Source organism: Letharia columbiana, assembly GCF_014066305.1.
Source record: "Letharia columbiana isolate WasteWater2 chromosome Unknown Sc0000011_s2, whole genome shotgun sequence".
In the NCBI taxonomy this organism is placed as follows: Eukaryota; Fungi; Ascomycota; class Lecanoromycetes; order Lecanorales; family Parmeliaceae; genus Letharia; species Letharia columbiana.
The window spans coordinates 519,223-536,031 of NW_023501049.1; the positions used below are offsets into that span (position 1 = coordinate 519,223).

The following is a 16,809-nucleotide window of genomic DNA, read 5'->3' on the forward strand; positions in this document are numbered from 1 at the left end:
CAATCACATAAGACCAAACTCCATCGTCCCTACAAATTACATTTAAAACCGTTCAACAAACCAACATCTCACAACCGGCTCGCGCCAGCAGCCCATCCCGAACCGTCCTAGCTCGGTACTAGCACCATCAACCCATCCCCCAAAAGCTTCCCGGCACCGCCGCTCTCCCACAACCACCCTCCGCACACCACCCCCCCAACATCACCAAACATCCTCAACAACCCAGCCAGCGAACCCTCACCGGCAATATGGCACCCAAACGCGCCCCGACCGCCACCCCGACATCATCCACCTCTCGCTCCTCCGCCGCCGCCGCACGGTCCGGCGGACCTCCGGCTCGCCAGCCGGAGCCGGGCACGGTCGGCGGGGCGCTGCGGGACACGTATGACGCGTTGACGGCGCAGGAGAATCGGAGCGTGTTGAAGGCTGTGGGGTTTGCCGGGGTGAGTTGGGATTTTTTCTTGGTCGGTTGAGGGAGGGGAGGAAGGAGGGAGGGGAGGAAGGAGGAAGGAGGGAGGAGAGGATGTCTGAAAACTTCCCTTGGGAGTACTGACCTGAGGGAGCTACAAAAACTTGATGGGGTCAAAAGCCCCGACGGATGCGCAGTTGCATCATCGTTCCAATTCCAAAAAAAAAATTGCTTTGGAGCCGCGTTGACGATCCATTCGCGGCACATGCTAAGTATTGCCGTCCCACAGGTCGCCGTCGCCTTCTTCTCGAGCAGCTGGAGCGAATATCTACACCCGCCGTGAGTCTCCCTTCAATTCACGCCCTTTCGCCCTTCGCCGCGGTCACGCCGTACTTCTTCATGCCGCCTCCGCAGCTTTTTGGGGGTGGGGGGGGGGGAGGTTGTTTTTCTGTGCATTCGGAATACCTGCCCCATTGCAACGATTTGCAGAGAAGCTGATGAGGTATGCCCACAGTGCTTAGACCCATCCCGACCGCCATATCCATACCTCTCGTCGGTACCGAATCTCCACTTTCTACGTCTCTCGCATGGGGGGCGACCGGTTGAGGGAGCGTGTCGGCGCTGTTACGGAAAGGACCATGGCATGCTAGCGATGGAATGTATTTTCCCCGGGGGCTTCTATCCATGTACATGAAGCACGGTCTGATGGGAGGTTTCAGGGCAGGATATCCCAGGCCATTGAGATGGAATGACCGCCTTGGTGGCAAGATCAGCGGCTGTTGATCTGTGCTGCGCTGTCGCACCGCAAGCGGCGTGGTTACGATAGATAGTCATCAGCACATGTACTCTTACCGCAAACTCCCCCCCAAAAAATGTCAGCCCCATCGGGAGCGGTTCTGTGAAAACAATACGCGCCTGCTTCTTGCCTTACCCCTCACAAGCGGACAGCGTTGATAAAGCACATGTCACGGGTAGCACTACCGAAAGAAGGGAGTGAGAATCTCATTCTTTGTCTCACACGTCGGGTATCCGCATCCTGCATTGATCGCTCGCTATGCTAAGCTATCTATGCAACACAACAAAAACCCCGCCCCAATGCCGCTTCGCTCGCTTAACCGTAAACATGGGCATCAATGACAAGTAGTAGAGATGGTGCTCGGTGATGGTGGTGTAGAGAACGCTCGACGACAAGGTGTCCAGAAATGCCTTCACGTACGGGTATTGTTGGTGGTGCTCTGGGTTGGAACAATCTGGTGTGGAAGGTGGAGTTGGGCGATGGATTCGAGGTGTCCGAAATGCCCAAGTCGAGGGGTGATGGTGTTGGTTTTGGTGTTGGTGTTGGCACATCTCGGATGGGGTTTTTCTTGGTATGTGGCAAGAGATGGTGGGTGATGGTAGATGTTGAAGAAGCTGGACAGGCGAAAGGACTGGTGGTAGTGGTAGCAGTGGTAGTAGTAGTAGTAGTAGTAATAGTAGTAATAGTAGTAGTAGTAGTAGTAGTAGTAGTAGTAGTAGTAGTAGTAGTAGTAGTAGTAGTAGTAGTAGTAGTAGTAGTAGTAGTAGTAGTGGTAGTAGTAGTAGTAGTAGGTGATGTTTAGAATGAAATCGCTCATAATGCATCGCTCCGGCAAAAGACAGATGTATAGCCGCCGAGTCTGAGACGCCAGGCTATGCTGAGGATGCCACGCACATGTACTGTGTTCCATGCTGTGGCACCGTTTCCCACCGGGTATAAACGCCGCGCCACACAAGTCTAAGCACTGTTAAAAGTGCTGTGCGTACGAGGACGAAGGGTCGTCCGGCAAACTGAAAGGTGGCGCCGAGTAGGGCGTGTGAAGGTCGAATTCGCCGGCGAAATGATGACCTAAAGTTTCATCGAAGTAGTTGCCGGCTGACCCAGGGGTGGTCTGATTGCTGAAAGCAAAGGTGTGATCGCCAGGATCTGATGCCGCGTGGGATTGATTGTTGTGGGCTAAAGTTGCGGCATGCTGATGGGGTTGGGGGAACGCTTGCGGACGAGGCGTGGTTTCGAAGTGATGGCGCTGCTGCTGCTGCTGTTGGTGTTGTTGTGGGGAGTTGATGGGGTGGAAGCCTTGGTATGTTGACTGAATTGGCGAAAAGAGATCATCTTCAGGCTTAATGGCTGGTTGTGGCGTGACCGAGAAGTTGTGTTGACCTGGAAGGACAGTAGACAGAGAAAGAATAGGCGTGCCTCGATTGGCTTTGCGTTTTCGAGACTGTTTGGGTGTTGCACCGTCGGAGAAGCGACGGTCTGTCCACGGCCGCTGAGCGGACTTTCCAATAGATTTCTTCTCTGATTTTCCTTTCCCCTCGCGACCGGTACCTGATTTGCGTTGTGCCTTCTTTCTTGCAAGTTGTGACGCTTCTGTACGATACCCTGTGTCGCTACCTTCCCTCCTCATGCCTGGGGTGTCAGACCCACCGGCCATTTGGAAGCTGAGGGGCGAGAATGTTTCAGGCATAGAACCCTGTAGCCCAGGATCTTCCAGAAGCATCATGCCTTGCTGCCCCATCACAGTCTCGTTCGCAGGATCACCTGCTCGGAATTCTTTCATCAAAAGACCCAGTCGTTCAACTGCCGCGCCAGCTAGTCTATGAATGCCTAATTTGTTCATTTCGAGGAAGGTGCTGTACGTATGTTGAACTGCGCCCAAATCCTGAGTGTCACCTGTCTCAAGCATGGACAAGAGTAGGATCATGGCCGCGTTGAAGGCCATTTGGCCCATCGTCCAGCAGATCATGGCCGCACGGACTCGAGTTGAGAAGAATTGAAAAGCAACTAGAAGCGCTCGGCAGGACATGAGGACACGACCTCTGCCGCGGGGCACATTGTTTGCATCCACACTGGGATAGACAGGGGAGAAGTTGATATTGGGTCCGTCAGAGTTACGACGCACATTCTCAATTCGTTGTCGGTTCAACAGGATAAGAAAGTTGTGCGTCTTTGCGTGCAAGACCCCTGCTTGAGCGTCCAAAGGCCATCCTGGGAGTACCTTGTCCTTATCTAGCCAGCTCATATCAAGTGAAATCAGAGGAGGCAGAGTCTTTTGCAGGGCCAACAAATCGTCGGAGAATTTGTCAATTTGATCGTTGTTCAGGTAGCCAGCAGACAGGATCTGGCGTCCCAGGATGCTGAATTGAACGAGATAGTTGGAAAGGCTCTGGACGAGCGGATCTGGGACTATCGGCTCCGGTGGTCGGCAATCGCCCATGCTTGATATTGCCATAGGTCTCCCCAGCGCCATTGAGTACTGTTGATCCATGTGTATCATCCACCACCAAAGATTTCTTCGAATGTTCATCTCTTTGGGAGGTGCTGGAGGGTTCAATTGACTTGGATCCCGGTGCACTACATACGTAAGCACAAAGCTAAAGCTGTTCAGGCGATGATCGACTTACAGCCAATACTTTGAGCAAGCCTGACAGTGCCGCCGAAAAGAGCCGATGCATCAAGAAACTTGCCGCTGTTGGTAAGGTATGGTCCCATCATCACCAGTGCCTCAATGACAAGTAATGTTGGCCGGCTCATGAATGAAGCAAGCCTCAAACACTGATAAGCGGCAGCGACTGATTAATTTTTAGTAGGGAAAGCAGGGTTCTAGTCATTGATACTGACTGTAGACATCGCCCTTCTTTGACTCCTGTTCAACGCTACCGGCAACCCATTTCCCGCCAAATTTGTCGTACACACCATCCTGCAAGCCTTGCGCTAGGGTGGCGAAAAGCAAAGCCAGCATGTCGGGGTAGAGAGCTGCGTTGTGCTCAAGGTTCTCCAGGAATCGTGCGACCTCGTTGTTTGTACATTGATCGGGCACATGAGGGAAAGAGCAGAACTGTGCGCGACGTTGGAAAGCATCGAGATAAAAGAAGAGATCTTGCTCGGGTGGCAGCAGCTTGACCAGGCTCGATGTGTCATCTTTAGCAGACCAAAGGGTAGGAAATGGATGAGACGTTGCGAGTTGAAAGGCGAAGATATCAGTGGCACGAGGAAGGGCATGAGTGAGATTCGAAGGTCTACGGTCAAAAGCGAGATGCGCGAACTGGGGGCCACACCTTAGCGGGATGGCAAGACGATCCCGAGGAGTGAACGGGCGCTTACCTCTTCGACAACACTGGTCATGCCTGGGCTTCCAAAGTAGATGTTGTCATTTATGTCTCCACTGAATGCCTGCATTTGGAGTGGCGGTAGGGGTGAAGGCTTCTTGGTCACTTTGGGAGGCAATTTGATCTTTTGTCCGCTACGTGCAAAAATGTTGTCGTCGGTCGGCTCGGCTTTGATGGGTTCTCCACGTAGAATGGCCATTTCATTGCGAAGATTAGCTATCGTCTTGTCTCGTTCCTTCAGCGCCTCTGCTTGAAGTATGGGCTGCCGCTCAGCTTCGGAGAGGTCGAATTCACATAGCTCGGCGATCTGATGTAGAGAACACGCCGTACAGGGCTGGATGCGATCACACTGGCATCGTCTGCGTAAGAGGAATGTGGTAGATGGAGTTTGCATTCGACTTACCTTGACCTTGCGAGCCCTGCATGGGTTACATGATAATTGGGGACGTTTCGACTTTTCTCGAGGTCGAGTTGGCTGCACTGGTGGTCGAGGCTGGGGTGAGAGATCGTCCGGATCAAAGGTGGTGCTGATGCCGTCCATGACCTCCTACGACGAAATGAAGGAAAGTGGGCGAATCGAGTGGGACAGCGATCCATTAAACTGCTTGGCCTTGATGGAGCATGCTAGCATGTGATGATGGTGAGAATGGGTGTACTGGTACTGATATCGACGAGCACTATCAACGCCAATCTCAAATAGATTAGGGCTTTTCCGTTATGCGACACAGGGTAAGTGGCAGATCTAGGCCTGTGGTCGAATATGAGCCACTTATCCAGCTGCATGGTGTTGTCTTCGTGCATGCAAGTAGTCAAGGGCAAGGCAAGACAAGTGCATCTGAGAGTTTTCTACGCAGATTGCCGAGTCGCATTTTGCTTTCGATGTCGAATACCGAGTTTGCCTCACTCTCTTCCCCACAAACATCCGGCTCTAATAGGTCGGCATACGGGGCATAACAACTTAGCGGCAGGCCCAGGGCGTAAGCTTGAGTGTTGGAGTGCATAGCGTGGGTGATAGTATGGGAGGAATGCCTGGTCAGAGATCTTGGTGGCTTGCATTGGCTCGGATGGCTAATGACGACCCATGTCGATATCAGGGTCACGACTGGTACGGAGTCGAGCCGTTGAGCGTTGAGATTGAGCAAGACGATGAAGAGGGAAGGGGGTGGGGGGGGAGGGGGGGGAAGATGGTTAGCTTGAAGTTGTGAGCACTGGGCAGAGCGCTTGTTCAGCCATTTGCATTGTGACAGCGGGCTTTGTGGGAGTGAGGGCAGAGATTGGATGGAATGGTTCGTCATCGACTTTTTCATTCCATTGGACCCCCCTTTTTTTTTCATTGGATTTGTAAAGGCCGCGGGACACTGTTGCGCCCCGTCCTCTTTCCAACATGGCAAAGAAAGCCATCCATATCGGCAGTGGTGGTTTCTTTTTCTCTTTTCCTTTTTCCTTTTTCCTTTTTCCTTTTTCCTTTTTCCTTTTCGTATGGGCCCATCTCCGAAGAATGTGACTCTACCTTAGGGTCCTCTAGGGTCCTCTAGGGTCCTCTAGGGTCCTCTATTTTCAAGATTGGGGCACATGGATCAAGGGATGGAGAGATCGGATCCATGGAGCCAAACTTGATTGGAAGTTTGGTAACGAAACCCTTTCCCGCTAGTGGCCGTGCAGATCCCGTTATGGCCCGCCGGAGCCAGTCTCCGGGCTGGGTCACGCTCCAGTCAATCTTCTGGTGTCCTGTCTTACTCATCCACAGGTCATCCACCCCCCGATCTTCCCATCTTCCCAGCAGATAGATCTACTATCTGCTACTGAGATCAGCAGGCAATTCGAATCGCACTTTGATCTTCATCCTCTTCCAACTTCCAACGGAGCGGTTCTCCAACACGCGATGCCAAGTCTGGGATGGATTCAACAAGATTTTCTTTCTCCTGACAACGTCGCACTTTTGAAGCAGGGGAAGTATAGACAGCCAATAGAAAGTCCATGTTCCCAGTGAGAAAATAAGCGAGAAACCTCGGGCGCCTGCAGGTGGGTGGCCTAGACGCAAAAGTATTTGTCAACCTCGATCATAGCTCCATTACAGGTATTATTATCTTTCATCATCATCATCATCATCATCATCATCGATCATTGATCATTGATCATTGATCAATTATTTTAAACCTTGGGCGCTTCCACTCCTCTTGCATACAAATTTCAATCTTCCTCCTCTCACCAGTCACACTATCGTCTTCTATTCCACACACTTTTTTCTTCTTCTTTTTTTTTCTCTTTTCCTTTCGCGGCCCCAAAGGCTCTCTCAATCATTGCGGGTTGCGAAGTTGAAAGATGGGTCAGAAGACTGAGCTTCAGCTAGCCATGAGTAAACTTACGCGCCACGCCACACACGGTACACCTTTTCTCGGTCCGAGTCTCGGCCACGGTCCATTCTAAACCACTGACGTCTTCATCCCCCAAGAATAGCCCTGTCAAACACCCCCCCCTCCCCCCATCCGTGCTAATTATCATACTATGGCACGAGACTTGACTCCAAAAAAGCAATTGCATAAAGTAATCGATATCATTATCTCTTGCACCGTTCTTTTCTCATGAGATCAAACTGACCGAAAACATATCGCTCGTATTCTCGTCCGGGTGACACTTCCTGAGACTAAGGTTTTAATATGCTCTCTGCTCGGCATTGTTAGTTGCGTACCAACAAAAGTGCCGCCTCCAACGCACCCAATAGCTGTAGCGCGCTCGTCGACTAAGGTATCTTCTAGGGGCTTCATGACCGCGCGACGGCTAATACTCAAAGAGTCAAAGTTACCATTTGGCATGAGTGCAGAAATGCTTTTCCTTTTCTGGACGGGGAGGCGAGCAATGTTCGCTTCAATGTCGCCTCCCGCTGCACAGCCAGGTCTGCGAATATCAAAGATCTGGGAAACCGACCACGAGAACGCAGATCTGCAGCTCAGATCTCTGGGTCTCCGTGCGTCTGTGTGTAACCGGGTTCCCAAGGGGAGCTTATTTGTTTCCATCTGTGCTGCTCTGCGGCTGCAATGCAAGCAGTAACGCTCCTTCCCAGGCTAAGAATTGGAATAAGTAAAATTGGCAACCATCTTTGGAAATCGCTTCCGCAACCATCATTCTCTCCTCACGAGGAGCTGCGTAGTTCAGTCAGTCCGGCGGACAGCATAATACACCATAGTGACTGCAAAGCGCCATGGCTTGCCAATTTTGGCTTTCCGGATCTAGATCATGAGCGTAAGCCGTGTCGGATGTACGGAGTATGGAAGAAGGATTAATGATGGATGACTATGCAATTTCTGATCCTGATGACCGTACCCACCCACACTAACAGCCCTTGCGCCAATGGTCAAGGGTCAGGAGGATAACCTAAACATCTCGGAGCGTGCCGAGGCGAAAGAGAGCCTACAAACGCCCGGCATCTGAGAGTGGAGTCAAGTCCACGGAAATGAAATGCTTTCGCCGTTGAGATGATTGGGGCGATTGTTCTTTGCTTGAAGCCATGACTGAATCGTTGGGGTGCCTGGAGGAGTGGAGATCTCTAGCCCCGCGAGGTGTATGACATTGGTGGCTTTGGATTACCAGGTTTCGACACGGGAGGACGCAAGCTTCGTGCCTCTGGGACCGTCCCATCTTTCAACATGCTTCTTGGGCCGCAGACGCTGACATCCCCCAAGCGGCCGATGCATCAACACCCTATCCCATCGTGGACCCTGAGATCTCCTCCGGGCTACCAGCTAAATGATACTCGACTGCGTGGAGTACCCGCATCAACGCCTATACTAACGGGCATATCCATGGGAAACACACTAACGAGAGACGAGAATGATACTTCAGATGTTTATCAGTGGGCTGAAAGATGGACCGGCTTCATCCCGACGTATTAGATGTAGAACAAAAAGAGCTCGTCGACGCGAGAGCGTTCTGTCGATCATCTCTCTATGACCGCGCTTCAGACCAGGTGCCGATCAGCACGATGTTGCGGAATAGGTGAGCCGGCCGAAGTAGATCCTATCGGATTCTTACAAAGCTAGCGCCAACCGCACACAGTGGCCTTCTTGCATGACCAGATTTCGAGGCATGAACAGCCTTGGAATCTCCGCGGTGGCCTTCCAAAATTACTGCTTCCACCTCAATAGTCAAGCGACCTCTAGGCCAAGCAGCATGTAACAGAGACGCTGACAAGAATCATAAAATGAGACTGCCGAGGCTATCGAATGCCGAGACCTCCTTCGTATTGCAACGACGAATTTCGAGCTCCTTCGCCAAGACGGCTGCGCGCTGAAGGATTGTCTCGCAGTCATCGTCAATGAACACGTGAAGTAAAGGTGAGGTATGTATTGGCGAAGGCTGGGAAATGCCCAGGGCGGAGCGCGTTGGATTCGTGGACTGATCAGAGCCTTTGCCACAGCCAGCGCAATGACTCGTCTCGTTGCTCTCTGCTTTATTGCCTGCCTCATAAATCCATATTGGTCGACATGGAGCTGAAGACAGTACGTCTTGCAGCGATGAGATCAAGACGAGTCTGCTGATGATATCCTCTAGGTGATCTCAATGAAAATTCATCGTTACCCGTGGCCAAGTCCTCAATGCTGCTCTTGTTTTCGGCCAGGAGAGCTTACACTGACGAGGCCGACAGGACTGAATAGCTGGGACCACCTGTCATGTCTCCCTGGGTCTTTGATGAGCTCTCTCGAAGCGTGCGCTGTTTGCGGCGGTTTCTCCCTGGTAATATGGCTTTGAATGAAGGTGTTGAGCTGCACTCGCAAGATGCTGCTACAGAGACAGTAAACGCCTGTGGGGTAACTGTCCTTGCAGCTGCAGCCTGCTGTCACGCTGCTGGATTTCTCTTCCCAGATATGGACACCTCATCGCTCCGTGTCTCTCTCGTCGCTTTTGTCCTGGTTGATGGGCTCGTTGTGCTGCTGCCAAAGCCTTTGGCCTTGAAGGATCAGAACGCCATCTTGCTTCTATATATACGTCCTCATTTCTCACAGGTGTCGTTCAGGCCTCAAGAAAATGGTGTAGACAACATAGAAGTAAAAGCATGGCACAAGACTGCCGAGGCCCGTTTTGGTTTCGACCCAATTCTGCCAAGCATTCCGGTCTTGGCATAAACATTTTCCTGGCTGCAAGCGTCCGCAAACCTGGCAGGCGCGGCCTCAGGGCCTTCAATGACCGCCATCAGGCCTCCATCATGTCTACTCTCACCGTAATTTCCCACTGACTCCCTCCAAGATGTCCCATTGCCCAGGAACCGTGTAAAGCCCAATCCCGACCCGCGCATCGCCCAACATGCTCACCCGCCTCTGCCTCACCCTCATCAATCTCTTTTTCCCACCCCTCTCCGTCCTCCTCCTCACCGGCCCTTACACCGACACGCTCATCAACTGCCTCCTGTTCATCGCGGGCGTAATCCCATCCCACGTCCACGGCTTCTACATCTCGTGCACATACTACCACCGCAAGGGCAAAGTCCGGAAGGGGAAATATCCGGGGGGCCAGAAGGCGGGGATCTTCGACGAGAAGGTGTGGAGAGGGGGGGCGAGCAGGGCACGGGTGGAGGAGTTGAGGCGGGGGGAGGAGGAGAGGTTGGGGGAGGAGAGGGAGAGGAAGGGGGGGAAGAGGAAGGGGGGGCTTGTTAGCGGGAGGGGGAGGAGGAGGATGGATGGCTATGGGGGGAACGTGGGGGAGGGGAGAGATGGGAGGGATCTTGAGGGGTATGATGCACGCGGGAGGGATAGAGCGAGCTACCGAGGAGACAGAAGGAGCGAGATGAGTGAGGGGTTGGATAGGAGGAGAACGATTTTGGGGGAGGTGAGTGGGAGATATTAAAGTTGGGCAGGCTACGTCGATGAAAATGAATGTGCCTGTCGATATGAAACTCTGTATTGGATGCAGCTTGCTATAGATCTAGATCAATATAGCGCGCTGATGGAAGAAAGATAGTTATTAAAACACCAAGTCCAATCCGCCACAGCGACTACTGCCTTAATAAAGGCCTCCCTTCCCTCTTATGACGTCGCGGTGCCAGGATTGATTCCACACGCAGCCCCCAGAGCCTGCAACGCCGGCGTGAACGACCCATCTGAATTGGTCAAACTCGGGCTGCACGCCGCAGGGGCTTGGTTGATAGTCGTGCTGTCACTTTCCCCACTATTCCAGAAGATCTTCTCGACGTAACCGAGCTTCAGGATTTCGGGAATCAATGTACTGATGTAGGTGGCCATTGTAGTCGTATTTAAGTCGCAGCCGGCGGTAGCGGGCGAAAGTTCCGTGATCCAGATGGTCTTGTTCCACGTACCGTATAATTGTGTAATCTGGTCCAGGACGCCTTGAGGATCGGGGTTATATACGTGCAGGGCGATAGCGTGGAAGTCATCGATGCAGCCATTGCAGGCCTGAAAGAATTCGCCGAGCCAGGGACCATTGGCATCCATAAGGGCTGGCGAGATGAATTTCGTGTTTGGGTGTGGTGTGTCGAGGAGGGTTTTTAGGTCTGAAGCAGAGGGAGCAGGCTCTTCGGTGAGTGTCAGGTTTTCGAAAGAGAAGTCGGGCTCGTTGTAGAGTTCGAGATATAGTGGCGGGTTGTTTGCTAGCATTCCGACAGCGTCTTGTATGTAGGTGTGGTCCATGACAATGGGTATCTGAGCTTTATTGAAGGCACCGCTGAGCTGGGATGCTTGAGTGGCGGAAAGGTCGTAATCGGCTTGCTTGTCGAGAGTATCGAGGGAAAAGCCGACTAGATGGAAAGGTTTGTCAGTAAGCAGGAAGGTCTTTTGGAGCTGCAAGCGTTAACGCACTCCAGTTGTTTATTCCGTATTCTGTGAGAGTATTCGAAGTAGCGGTGGGGAAGCCAGAACTTTGGCCGGCATTGGTGTTGAACACGGTGTTGAGGAAACCCTGCGGACAGCTTCCACTCGCGGGAGTTAGGGAGGCAGAGGTGTCAGACGTGCCAGATGTGTCGGAGCTGCCGGAGCCACTAGAAGGACCAGACGAACCCGAAGCAGCAACACTCGGACCAGCATTGCTTGCGCTGGTGCTAGACGGCGCAGACGATTCCTGAGAATATGGCAAAGGCAGGTTCAGCCCGGCGTTGGCTTGAGTGCCAAGCTTCTGGTTCTGATTGACAGCTGCACTGCCATGACCATCACGATGGAGAGCAGCTTTTGCTACTGTTGTTGAAGACGAGGTCCAGTTTCCAGAGTGCAGTTTACATGGAGATGCAGTGCTGCCAGCAGCAAGGAGTATAGACGCATAAACGAGTGACAGCATCATCTTCAAGATGAGATAAAAGACAGTACTATTACGTCAAAATTCTTGACAAAAATGAATGGCAGCAAATCGAGGGGTAAGAGCTGAGATACATATAGTTGCAACGAAATGACCACGCAATCCCACCAGACGGCTTACAGCAGAGTGGACCCATCTCGCAAAAATCGTTTCAAAGATGCGGACAAGAACACATTAGACGTTCATGCATGCCTATGGAGCGGACATGGGGGTAGGAAACCGGAGATTTACAGAAGAAATCCTTTGGCCGTTACTTAGCTCTTGTAGATGAAGCATGGAGGAAGGAGGTCGCATCTCCCGCAGCGATTTTATACGCGCCGGCAGGGGGAGTGAAACACAATAGCAGGTTTGGCCTCTTTTGCGCACCAGTGATCAGGTACCACAAGCCTGACAGGGTCTCGACCATATGTTGCGTCTGAAACGATGGGCAATTTGCGATGCAAGCCTTGAGTGCCATCTTGGGCTTCCTTCGTACCTGCATAGCATGCCAAAGTCTTACTATCCTCACGAAGCTGATAGATGACTCGTGTTATCTAAGGTGGAACATACAGAAAATGTTCAAATGAAGGATGTTGATACGGTACGGTAGATGAGTGAACATTTATGCGTGGGGGATCTCCCATCGTTGAAACACTTGCCGGTTGCCGAAGATGTGGAGCTGCCCTATTCACCACATGCAATAGCAACAACACACAGGCCGTGTACTTATGAGCATTATCTACGCGCGGAGAGATATTCAGGGTTCATTAGGATGCAATTATCGTTTGATTATGTTCCCGTCTACTCCAGGCACTCGGAGCACTGCAAGGACCATGCCAGCAATATAAGATCCTCACCAGTTTCCGGACAACCATTATACGTATCTATAATGCAATGCCGCGCTCCTGGGTATCTTCGATTCAAAGCCACGCCCACGCTATGCAGAAGCAAATTTTTAAGGTCAAATGAGAGGACTTTTAGAACTGAAGCCATTCTTGGAAATACTCGCAACTCCTCGCGTTCACCGGCCCTCCCTCTTCACAGAAGTCAAAGACGGGACATCGTCCACACGGAGACTCTGTAAGTGCATTTCCAAGCTCCACTCCGTCTTCGCCATCGACTTGTTTTATAGCTCTGTACGCTTTGCCGTGTCTTATTTTTTCCAGCCGCCCATCCCAGCAGAGGATGTCGAGCAATTGTCCCATCTCGGATTCCTTCATAGTCACACCCGACAATCCAGACCCATTGATAGCTTTAGTAACTTCTGACAGATTGGGGAAGCCTCGGTAGCCTGGATGCATTGGTAACATCGTCTTGCTTCTATCTCTACCATGCCCTCGTTGCCGAAGCTCTGCTGCCCTAAGCTCCTCCGCTTGTTCCTGAGTCATTTTCGAGCTTGACTTCTTCTTGTGTTCTGGTAGTGGTGGATGCCACCAACTCCTCCCGATGATGTACTTTTCCGTCCATAAAGACATCTGATGAACGAATTCCTCGTCCAGTACGCCATCGGTGTAGAACGGTCCACCAGTCACATTTTCGGAGGGTTGGAGCTTGGCCAGCATATATGTCTTTCTGTTGGGATATTTGACAATCTTGACTGCCTTGATCATGTTTTTGTTTTCGAGAGACTTGATGGCGCGATTCATGGTAGTCATGTGTAGATTAGTCTTATTACGTAGGAGTTTACTCCATATTCCTTCACGGGCCGCACCCTCGATGTACGAGTACACGAGGGCTTCTTCTTGAGAGAGGGAACGATATCTAACATTTGCAGTTGCGCGTTAGCTACTATTTTTAAACATAGATTGACAATATATCTTACTTGATGGCATCCGCTCTCTTAACCACCTTCCAGCAAGCTTTGCCATCCTTAGTCATGAGCTTGAACAACCCATCCTTCGCAAGCTGTTTCGTGTACGCCAGCAATTTCTCGACGCTGTTGTCAGGTATAATTTCGAATGCGAAGAGCTCATCCTGATTGAACACATGGCCCTCTTCAAAGCTTGCACACCGGGCGTACAATGCGTTCCTGAGCTCCTTGGGGCTTGACACACCACTTGGTTCCGTCATTGTGACATCTTGATCTTTGGGAGGCGCCCCCTCCGTCGAGGAGGTCATATTTGAAAGTAAGCAAGACCGAGCTTCAATCGAGAGGTGATTTGAGAATTGGAGTGAATCTTCAAGAAATTTGTGTAAGTGTGGGCTCCGCGATTATCAGGCGCGTGCGGAATGGATCCGCTCAGAGCTTTCGGCTAGGGCTGAGCAGACCTTCTTCCATCAGTTCTACCGATTTCTGTAGAAATCCGATCGCACACGCCCACTGTTCTCTACAAAACATCAAAAATTTCTCGGTGTTTGTCATCACCGGAAACAAAGTAACTGTATACATTAAATCGTTACAATGACGGACGCCCTCAAAGCCGAAGGCAATAAAGCGTTTACTGAGAAGAAATTTGAAGAGGCAATGTATGTAACCCGCTTTTCGCGTTTACTTTGCTGCTTACTGACTTGATCTAGTGAGAAGTTCACCCAGGCCATCGAAATCGAACCACAGAACCATGTTCTCTACTCCAATAGATCGGGTGCCTACGCTTCGAAAAAGGAATTTGACCAAGCTTTGGAAGATGCAAACAAGACCACGGAAATAAAGCCTGACTGGGCCAAAGGGTGGACCCGCAAAGGCTCTGCGCTGCACGGTACAGGCGATCTAGGTGTGTCTGAGTCCTCCGGGTACAAATCGAGAGTCTGCTGACTGTCGTCTCTAAGTTGGAGCCAACGATGCTTTCGAGGAGGCATTGAAGCTTGACGCTAACAACGCACAAGCCAAATCAGGTCTCGCTGCCGTCAAGCGAGCCATCGATGCCGAAGCAAATGCGGATGATGCAGGTGGTATGGGCGGTGGCCTGGGCAACATCTTCAACGACCCCCAGATGTTTGCAAAACTCGCAAACAACGCCAAAACTCGCTCGTTCCTGGCAGATCCTCAATTCATGCAGAAGCTTCAGCACTTAAAGCAAAATCCAAATGACATTGGCGGTGCGATGCAGGACCCGCGATTCCTTCAGGTCATGAGTGTACTATTGGGGATCGACATGTCCATGGGAGGTGCACCAGGCGAGGGGACTCCAGACTTTGGCGGCTCCAAAGAAGCGGAAGAGGACGTCGCTATGCCAGATGCACGCCCGTCATCTGCCAAGCCAGCGAAGGCTCCGGAACCGGAGCCGGAGCCTGAGCCTGAAGACGAAGAAGCTGTTGCGGCAATGAAGGCGAAGGAAGACGCCGAGGGTGAAAAGAAGCTGGGTACAGAGAACTACAAGAAACGACAGTTCGACGCCGCCATCGAGCACTATGACAAGGCTTGGGGGTTGCACAAGGATATCACGTATCTCACCAATAAGAGTGCGGCACAATTTGAGAAAGGAGATTATGAAAACGCTATTGCGACCTGCAAGCAAGCTATTGAAGAAGGTCGCGAAGTCCTCACAGACTTCAAGATCATCGCCAAGGCATTCGGCCGTATCGGCACTTCATACGAGAAGATGGGCGACCTTCCACAAGCTATCACCAACTACCAGAAGTGCCTGACAGAGCATCGTACACCTGACATCCTTAACAAGCTTCGCGCCGCTGAGAAGGCTCAGATCAAAGCAGAGAAGGACGCCTACATTAACCCCGAAGAAGCTGAGAAGGCGAGAGAGCTTGGTGGCCAAAAGTTCAAAGAAGCTGACTGGCCTGGAGCAGTCGAAGCGTACACAGAAATGACCAAGCGAGCCCCTGACGATCCTCGAGGCTATTCCAACCGTGCGGCGGCCTTGATCAAACTGATGACATTCCCTAGCGCCGTTGGCGATTGCGACATAGCAATCCAGAAAGATCGTAAATTTATCAGAGCATATCTGAGGAAAGCGCAAGCTTACTTCGCCATGAAGGAGTACAGCAAGTGTACGGATGTGTGCACAGAAGCAATGGAACAGGATGATGGTAGCAACCGTCGGGAGATCGAACAACAACAGCAACGAGCAATTCAGGCTCAGTTCGCGGGACGTGCTGGGGAGACGGAGGAGCAGACCATGGAGAGAATTCAGAAGGATCCGGAGATCATGGGCATACTACAAGACCCTATCATGCAGAGTATTCTTCAGCAAGCAAAAGGAGACCCTGCTGCGCTTCAGGATCACATGAAGAACCCAGACATCGCCAAAAAGGTGCAGAAACTGGTGGCGGCTGGAGTCATCAAAACTCGCTGAGCGTGAAAAAGGGAAAAAGTGTTCTGAGGTCTGTTATGACATTGATTCTAGCAACTTTAGCGATGTTCTACATAGACGAATTGTATAAATACCTACTGCGAGATGAGGATAGCAGTTGAAGCTTCCGCAGCAAAAGCTTTTACTTGAACACGCAGCATAAACTCAATTCTCAACCACCCTCCAAGATTGGTGGATTAAGCCGGAAAGTCTCCACAGCATGGGTCCTCGTAGCTCTGGTTAGCTACAGGCCTCGGAGTTCGCCAAGAATCATCATCCAGTGCACTGGCTGAGCTTCCTGCGCTTACAGGTAACTCATCTCCGCAAAGATGCCCACATTGCGAGAGACTCTGCGATGAGCAAATAATGAGTGATGGGACGATATCATAGCCAAGTGGAAATCCGCTATCAACCTCATTATCATGTCGTGATCCCAGTTTACTATAAGGTACTAACCTACCCACTTCAGCTGTGCAGGGATTTATGAGGGTCTTCGGGTCCATTTCATAGCGCCGGAGTTTAATCTGAAAGCTCAACGGATCTGGCCGAGGGGCCTTGGCTCTCAATTGCTAGCTCCACCAGCTCCATTCCATTCAACTCGCGACTTCCAACTTTCTTCATCTCTTCGTCTTTCAACGAAGCTAGCCGTAAGCCAACTGCAAATATATTTGAGCCAGTCTCACCTCTTCTCCCTCTATGAGCTCAAGCCAGACTTTGAGGTTCCACCATATCCTTGCATTGGCTTGTTTTCCGCCA

General features: G+C 51.4%; 7 protein-coding genes across 7 annotated transcripts; 3 read left to right on the forward strand and 4 right to left on the reverse strand.

Annotated features, from left to right (window-relative positions):
- Positions 1-248: 248 nt before the first annotated feature.
- Positions 249-930, forward strand: HO173_004344 (uncharacterized protein; the record flags this gene model as incomplete). Its single annotated transcript, XM_037306268.1, has 3 exons — positions 249-443; positions 699-748; positions 924-930. 3 exons carry the CDS (start codon positions 249-251, stop codon positions 928-930), a joined length of 252 nt encoding a protein of 83 aa, XP_037166778.1.
- A 687-nt stretch (positions 931-1,617) lies between these two features.
- Positions 1,618-2,115, reverse strand: HO173_004345 (uncharacterized protein; the record flags this gene model as incomplete). Its single annotated transcript, XM_037306269.1, has 1 exon — positions 1,618-2,115. One exon carries the CDS (start codon positions 2,113-2,115, stop codon positions 1,618-1,620), a length of 498 nt encoding a protein of 165 aa, XP_037166779.1.
- A 57-nt stretch (positions 2,116-2,172) lies between these two features.
- HO173_004346 (uncharacterized protein) lies at positions 2,173-5,075 on the reverse strand (the record flags this gene model as incomplete). The annotated part of the gene is made up of 5 exons (XM_037306270.1): positions 2,173-3,779; positions 3,830-3,997; positions 4,047-4,470; positions 4,530-4,883; positions 4,938-5,075. The coding sequence occupies 5 exons, from the start codon at positions 5,073-5,075 to the stop codon at positions 2,173-2,175; spliced, it is 2,691 nt and encodes an 896-aa protein (XP_037166780.1).
- Positions 5,076-9,832: 4,757 nt separating this feature from the next.
- On the forward strand, positions 9,833-10,372 carry HO173_004347 (uncharacterized protein; the record flags this gene model as incomplete). The annotated part of the gene is made up of 1 exon (XM_037306271.1): positions 9,833-10,372. One exon carries the CDS (start codon positions 9,833-9,835, stop codon positions 10,370-10,372), a length of 540 nt encoding a protein of 179 aa, XP_037166781.1.
- Positions 10,373-10,551: 179 nt separating this feature from the next.
- On the reverse strand, positions 10,552-11,815 carry HO173_004348 (uncharacterized protein; the record flags this gene model as incomplete). The annotated part of the gene is made up of 2 exons (XM_037306272.1): positions 10,552-11,279; positions 11,341-11,815. The coding sequence occupies 2 exons, from the start codon at positions 11,813-11,815 to the stop codon at positions 10,552-10,554; spliced, it is 1,203 nt and encodes a 400-aa protein (XP_037166782.1).
- A 971-nt stretch (positions 11,816-12,786) lies between these two features.
- HO173_004349 (uncharacterized protein) lies at positions 12,787-13,927 on the reverse strand (the record flags this gene model as incomplete). The annotated part of the gene is made up of 2 exons (XM_037306273.1): positions 12,787-13,570; positions 13,632-13,927. The coding sequence occupies 2 exons, from the start codon at positions 13,925-13,927 to the stop codon at positions 12,787-12,789; spliced, it is 1,080 nt and encodes a 359-aa protein (XP_037166783.1).
- Positions 13,928-14,210: 283 nt separating this feature from the next.
- HO173_004350 (uncharacterized protein) lies at positions 14,211-16,056 on the forward strand (the record flags this gene model as incomplete). The annotated part of the gene is made up of 3 exons (XM_037306274.1): positions 14,211-14,275; positions 14,327-14,520; positions 14,576-16,056. 3 exons carry the CDS (start codon positions 14,211-14,213, stop codon positions 16,054-16,056), a joined length of 1,740 nt encoding a protein of 579 aa, XP_037166784.1.
- Positions 16,057-16,809: the final 753 nt, after the last annotated feature.